We start from the raw sequence: 7,500 nt of genomic DNA on the forward strand, positions 1-7,500 counted from the left end.
TATGAAACCTGTTTTTTGCAGCCCTCTTGGCCAGATCACTCTTGGAATAGAGATTTGAGGTGTTTAAAAAAAAAAAAGAAGTTAAATAGGAGGAAAAATTATCTAAAAATAATATTACAAAAAAAGTGGACTAAAAGAGCAAACAGGTGAAATTTAATGAGAACAAATTGCAATGTTCACTTCAATAACTCAAAGCTGCCATGCTGGCAGTTTTTTCTTAAAATGATCATTGCTCCAAAATATGAATGAATCAAAATTAATGATGTTATGAATTATTGACAGAACAAAGGCTCAGATTACTTCACATCAAATATTAGACTTTGAAATATTTCTAAAGAAATACTGCAATATATTATCGACCAGTACTCCTCCGCTTCTCTGGTTGAAGTTCTAGAAACAGTGGAAATGCAGAGTAACCAATCAGGTGTTAGGACCCGCCCACTGACTTTGACAGATAAAATACACACAGGATCATGAAATAAATACATGAAATAATTAATTCCATAGTGAAATAATTCATTAAAACATACATATATACAAAATGTAATAATTAAATAATGGAATAATTTAATCATGAAATAAATAATAAAACAAAGTTAGAAAATAATCAATTAAATAATATGATACTATTATATAATATGTATACATGTTTACAATAAATTATTACAAGACACTTTATAACATAAATATTAATTTATTTCCAATTTTACTCATTTAACGACACATTTAAGTAATTATCTGAAGATGTATTTACACTATATTGCCAAAAGTATTTGGCCACCTGCCTTGACTCACATATGAACTTGAAGTGCCATCCCATTCCTAACCCATAGGGTTCGATATGATGTCGGTCCACCTTTTGCAGCTATTACAGCGTCAACTCTTCCGGGAAGGCTGTCCACAAGGTTGCGGAGTGTGTTTATAGGAATTTTCCACCATTCTTCCAAAAGCGCATTGGTGAGGTCACACACTGATGTTGGTCGAGGAGGCCCGGCTCTCAGTCTTCGTTCTAATTCATCACAACGGTGTTCTATCGGGTTCAGGTCAGGACTCTGTGCAGGCCAGTCAAGTTCATCCACACTAGAATCTGTCATCCATGTCTTTATGGACCTTGCTTTGTGCACTGGTGCACTGTCATGTTGGAAGAGGAAGGGGCCCGCTCCAAACTGTTCCCACAAGGTTGGGAGCATGGAATTGTTCAAAATGTTTTGGTATCCTGGAGCATTCAAAGTTCCTTTCATTGGAACTAAAGGGTCAAGCCCAACTCCTGAAAAACAACCCCACACCATAATTCCTCCTCCACCAAATTTCACACAATATACCGTTCTCCTGGCAACCTCCAAACCCAGACTCGTCCATCAGATTGCCAGATGGAAGAGCGTGATTCATCACTCCAGAGAACGTGTCTCCACTGCTCTCCACGCTTTGTGATGTATGGCTTAGATGCAGCTGCTCGGCCATGGAAACCCATTCCATGAAGCTCTCTGCGTACTGTACGTGGGCTAATTGGAAGGTCACATGAAGTTTGGAGCTCTGTAGCAACTGACTGTGCAGAAAGTCTTTGCACTATGCGCTTCAGCATCCGCTGACCCCTCTCTGTCAGTTTACGTGGCCTACCACTTGGTGGCTGAGTTGCTGTTGTTCCCAAACTCTTCCATTTTCTTATAATAAAGCCGACAGTTGACTTTGGAATATTTAGGAGCGAGGACATTTCCTGACTGGATTTGTTGCACAGGTGGCATCCTATGACAGTTCCACGCTGGAAATCACTGAGAGCGGCCCATTCTTTCACAAATGTTTGTAGAAACAGTCTCCATGCCTAAGTGCTTTAGGACTTGTGATTAGGACACCTGATTCTGATCATTTGGATGGGTGGCCAAATACTTTTGGCAATATTTAGTATTTTCCTCTGTCCCATGTGACCCTTTGTGCCAGACATGCTGTAGCGTCATAATTGCGTTATTTTACTTCATGTCAGCATGTCCGAAAACAAGCAAAACCAACAAGTCCAAAGACAAAAAAAATTATACTTACCATATATTTACTGGTGACAGGAAAGCTGACACATTCTCCGGTTATCATCTCCCGCTAAGATGCTGCCTCGTGCTCTGGCTGTTCCGTACTGGGAGGTTTCCCAACGCTTAGGACTTCCTCCAATCCTCACCCACGCCGATGCGGTCCTGGCGAACTGGCGGAAGAAGGATCCAGAAGGGTGACGGCAAGCAACTTGTGAACGTCTCTTTAGGCCGTCTTTCTCAAATGTCTCCTTTATTCTCCATCTTCGCATCCCGGTCGGTCACAGCCCTTTAGAACTGCGGTAAGTACATTGAAAGACTCACACGGTGCACGAGTGCGTAACGGCCGACCAAATAACGCTGCACTTACTTCACGCAGGAACTTGGAGCTGCTGGTCAGCATACCCGGCGGGGAAAGTGTGCGAGGATTCTTCATCGTCACGCTCATGGTGGAGAAAGCAGCCACTCCTGCTCTGAGGGTGAAGATAGTAATGTATGCTCACTGTTTTGGTGTGTGTTGTCAACAGCCCCTTTAAAGGCCTACTGAAATGATTTGTTTTTATTTAAACGGGGATAGCAGATCCATTCTGTGTCATACGTGATCATTTCGCGATATTGCCATATTTTTGCTGAAAGGATTTAGTAGAGAACAACGACGATAAAGTTCGCAACTTTTGGTCTCTGATAAAAAAAAGCCTTGCCCCTACCGGAAGTAGCGTGACGTCACAGGAGGAAGGGCTGCTCACATTTCCCCATTGTTTTCAATGCAGCGAGAGAGATTCGGACCGAGAAAGCGACGATTACCCCATTAATTTGAGCGAGGGTGAAATATTCGTGGATGAGGAATGTGAGAGTGAAGGACTAGCGTGCAGTGCAGGACGTATCTTTTTTCGCTCTGACCGTAACTTAGGTACAAGGGTTCATTGGATTCCACACTCTCTCCTTTTTCTATTGTGGATCACAGATTTGTATTTTAAACCACCTCGGATACTATATCCTCTTGAAAATGAGAGTCGAGAACGCAAAATGGACATTCACAGTGACTTTTATCTCCACAACAATACATCGGTGAAGCTCTTTAGCTACGGAGCTAACGTGATAGCATCGTGCTTAAATGCAGATAGAAACAAAAGAAATAAACCCCTGACTGGAAGGATAGACAGAAAATCAACAAAACTATTAAACCATGGACATGTAACTACACGGTTAATGCTTTCCAGGCTGGCGAAGCTTAACAATGATGTTGCTAATGACGCCATTGAAGCTAACTTAGTAACGGGACCTCACAGAGCTATGCCAAAAACATTAGCTATCCACCTACGCCAGCCAGCCCTCATCTGCTCATCAACACCCGTGCTCACTTGCGTTCCAGCGATCGACGAAGCGACGAAAGACTTCACCCGATCATAGATGCGGTCGGCGGCCCGGAGACGGAGGAAGTCAAGGTGAGGTCGGCGGCTAGTGCGTCTGCTATCCATCTCAAAGTCCTCCTGGTTGTTTTGCTGTAGTCTGCCGCTAATACATCGATCCCACCTACAACTTTCTTCTTTGCAGTCTTCATTGTTCATTAAACAAATTGCAAAAGATTCACCAACACAGATGTCCAGAATACTGTGGAATTTTGAGATGAAAACACAGCTTTTTGTATTGGATACAATGGTGTCCGAATACTTCCGTTTCAACGATTGACGTCACGCGCATACGTCATCATACATAGACGTTTTCAACCGGAAGTTTAGCGGGAAATTTAAAATTGCACTTTATAAGTTAACCCGGCCGTATTGGCATGTGTTGCAATGTTAAGATTTCATCATTGATATATAAACCATCAGACTGCGTGGTCGGTAGTAGTGGGTTTCAGTAGGCCTTTAAGTTGCTTCATTGACAGGAAGTACAACATCATTTAAGACGACCCCAAATAATGGTATCGGTATTGCCAGAACAGCAAACTGCAACGGACACCTCGTCTATCCACAGAGTGAAAACTCAACCCAATGGGATACAATGAGATACCTTGGAGGGGACCGCAGATGTGGGCGACCGGTGCAATGGACGTCAAGTGAATCTAGCATAATATTGTGAGAGTCCAGTTCATAGTGGATCTAACATAATAGTGTGAGAGTCGAGTCCATAGTGGATCTAGTTAATAGTGTGAGAGTCCAGTCCATAGTGGATCTAACATATTAGTGTGAGAGTCCAGTTCATAGTGGATCTAGTTAATAGTGTGAGAATCCAGTCCATAGTGGATCTAACATAATAGTGTGAGAGTCCAGTCCATAGTGGATCTAACATAATAGTGTGAGAGTCCAGTCCATAGTGGATCTAACATAATAGTGTGAGAGTCGAGTCCATAGTGGATCTAGTTAATAGTGTGAGAGTCCAGTCCATAGTGGATCTAACATAATAGTGTGAGAGTCCAGTCCATAGTGAATCTAACATAACAGTGTGAGAGTCCAGTCCATAGTGGATCTAACATAATAGTGTGAGACTCCAGTCCATAGTGGATCTAACATAATAGTGTGAGAGTCCAGTCCATAGTGAATCTAACATAACAGTGTGAGAGTCCAGTCCATAGTGGATCTAACATAATAGTGTGAGACTCCAGTCCATAGTGGATCTAACATAATAGTGTGAGAGTCCAGTCCATAGTGAATCTAACATAACAGTGTGAGAGTCCAGTCCATAGTGGATCTAACATAATAGTGTGAGACTCCAGTCCATAGTGGGGCCAGCAGGGGATCATCTTGAGTGGAGACAGGTCAGCAGTGCAGAGACACCCCCAACTGATGCACAGATAAGTGGTCTACCCCGGGTCCTGATTTTGAACAGCGAGCGCATCATCTGTGGTCACCTAATAACCTCTCCACGCAGGAGAGGGGGGCAGAGCAGAACAGAGACGGCAGATCAACTGGTCTAAAATGGGGTCTATTTAAAAGCTAGTGTATACAAATGAGTTTTAAGATGGGACTTAAATGCTTCTACCGAGGTAGCATCTCGAACTGTTACCAGTAGGGCATTCCAGAATACTGGAGCCCCAAATAGAAAACGCTCTATAGCCCGCAGACTTTTTTTGTAAGTCTAGTAACGAGTAATCTAATGAATTACTTTTACGTATGTTACAACGCCGTTACCGATATGTTTTTTGTTACTTTTGATGCGGTTGTATGTCAACGAGACAGCGTCAGAAGCGCAGCAAGTGCAGGAAGTAACTTTTCACTAATGAAAGCAACAAACAGCATTACATTAAAGTGAAACTTGAAAGAGGTAACATTACACAGCAAACAACACACTACTACTACTACTACTACTACTACTACGTGGGAATAGCGAACAACAAATCAATGATTAAAGTGACAAGCTTGCCAGTCTACAATAGACAAGAAGAAGACAAGAAGGTATGACAGTCATGGGAGCACGTTCTATTTTTTTACAGGTAACACAATCCAGCGAAAAGATTCAACAGAGCTTCTGCCGCTAACAAACACAAATGAGCTAAAAATCCTGCTCGCAGCGCACTCTCAATCACGTCACTTGGCAACAGGCACCGCCTGAGAGACGCCAATACTATCAAAACCTAGTGTAGCATTAGCACACAAACGATACTAGAGTGATCGGATTGATATTTTTTCACTTTCTTGTTCTTATTATTACAAAATATTTTTTTGGTTTGTTTTTGTTATTGTTTACAAAGTCAGGGAGTGAGTCTCTGGATACAGGAATGCTTTAAGGGCAGAACACAAATCATTTAAATGGAAGTCAATAGTAGTTTTTGCTTTTGTTTATTCATTGTGCACTTTATTTTGTTAAAAAAATGTATTAACAGTAGCATTTAATACCATCTCCTGATTTACAACAATATATTATATATATTTTATAAGCTGTATAAGGGTTATTGTTTTTACTTTAGTTACCTAGTTCAGGTGTGCCGCGAGATACAGTCTGGTGTGCCGAGGGAGATTATGTATATTCACCTGTTTGGGTTAAACATATTTTATGCAAACCAGTAATTATAATCTGCAAGTAATGTGCCGTTGTTGAGTGTCTGTGCTGTCTAGAGCTTGGCAGAGTAACCGTGTAATAGTCTTCCATATCCGTAGGTGGCAGCAGGTAGCTAATTGCTTTGTAAATGTCGTATCTAACGCTTAAACCAAAAATAAACAAAAGGCGAGTGCCCCTAAAAAAGGCATTGAAGCTTAGGGATGGCTATGGAAAACGAAACTAAAACTGAACTGGCTACAAAGCAAAAAAAAAAAACAGAACGCTGGACGACAGCAAAGACTTACAGCGTGTGGAGCAGACGGCGTCCACAAAGTACATCCGTACATGACATGACAATCAACAATGTCCACACAAAGAAGGATAGCGTCCGCACAACTGACATCATCTTGATTGCCAAAACAAAGCAGGTGCGGGGAATAGCGCTCAAATGAAGGCATGAAATTGCTACGGGAAAATACCAACAAAACAGGAAAAGCCACCAAAATAGGAGAGCCAGAAACCTCGTAGTACTGAGGTGTAATACTTTTTTTCACCGCTTGTGGCACTAAGACAAGAAGAAGTCTAAAAGCTAAAGTCAAAGAAGTTTAAGTGCAAAAATGATGACTGAAGTGGCGAAGCTGTATGTTTATTTGCACTTCAATCTTATTGACAGTTTAATTAAGAAACACATTCATCATTAATTTAGTTTATCTATTTAACACATAATTTTATGTAAATGTCATTGTTGTCAGTTACTTATGAGTGCCGTATTACGCAGTATATTTGGTTAATACTTAAATTTTCTAATCAGCCTGACCTAAGCCTAAGGTTTATGTGTTAAATCAGGGGTGTCAAACGCACGTGGGATGAGTTTGCTAAGTATAAAAATGAGCTGAAATTTTTGAATGAAATAAACTGCTGTTCTAAATGTGTCCACTAGATGTCGCAATAGCAATTCTTTGTATCTTTGTAGATGATACTACATATGTAGAACAAATATATAAACCATATTGTTAGTGCACCAGTCGAGGAAAATGAGCAAACTACATAAATAACATCCTGTAATTTGATTTTTATATCATTTTCTTTATCTTGATATATTGAAAATGAACACCAATGAGTTGACTGATGAACATTATCACATGATTTATTCAGAAAGTATAAATAATGACAAATAAAGATAGAATACTGATAACCGCAACATGTAAGTGTAAAAAAACCCCAACAACATTATGATTTGTACATTTTCCAAATGTGCTTGTTCTATTTTCAAACGAAGAAAACAATCTGAAGTTGTCTTTATTTTTACGTTATAGTGCCGTGATTTTACCAGTCCGGGCCCACTTGGGAGTAGATTTCTCTCCATGTGGCCCCCCGATCTAAAATGAGTTTGACACCCCTGCGTTAAACAAATGCCAATCTTCGTGATTAACGCGTGGATTCATGTCATTTGACAAGGTCAGATGGAATTATTGGATTCCTTTAAAATCAAGAGTAAGATTTCTAA

General features: G+C 40.7%; 1 protein-coding gene and 1 long non-coding RNA gene across 2 annotated transcripts in view; one reads left to right on the forward strand and one right to left on the reverse strand.

Annotated features, from left to right (window-relative positions):
* The window catches only part of ido1 (indoleamine 2,3-dioxygenase 1), a 27,369-nt gene that overhangs the window by 10,809 nt on the left and 9,060 nt on the right, over window positions 1-7,500 (forward strand). The window contains exons 4-6 of the mRNA XM_062024196.1: window positions 2,094-2,212; window positions 2,303-2,317; window positions 2,395-2,494. Coding sequence (XP_061880180.1) covers window positions 2,094-2,212; window positions 2,303-2,317; window positions 2,395-2,494 — 234 coding nt within the window. The remainder of the gene's footprint in view (window positions 1-2,093; window positions 2,213-2,302; window positions 2,318-2,394; window positions 2,495-7,500) is intronic.
* Window positions 234-7,500, reverse strand: part of LOC133631976 (uncharacterized) — a 135,051-nt gene continuing 127,784 nt past the window's right edge. The window contains exons 3-5 of the long non-coding RNA XR_009821634.1: window positions 2,386-2,488; window positions 2,035-2,312; window positions 234-390 (exon numbers count right to left, since the gene is read on the reverse strand). This is a non-coding gene — a long non-coding RNA (uncharacterized LOC133631976). The remainder of the gene's footprint in view (window positions 391-2,034; window positions 2,313-2,385; window positions 2,489-7,500) is intronic.

This window comes from Entelurus aequoreus, linkage group LG17 (assembly GCF_033978785.1).
Source record: "Entelurus aequoreus isolate RoL-2023_Sb linkage group LG17, RoL_Eaeq_v1.1, whole genome shotgun sequence".
Classification (NCBI taxonomy): Eukaryota; Metazoa; Chordata; class Actinopteri; order Syngnathiformes; family Syngnathidae; genus Entelurus; species Entelurus aequoreus.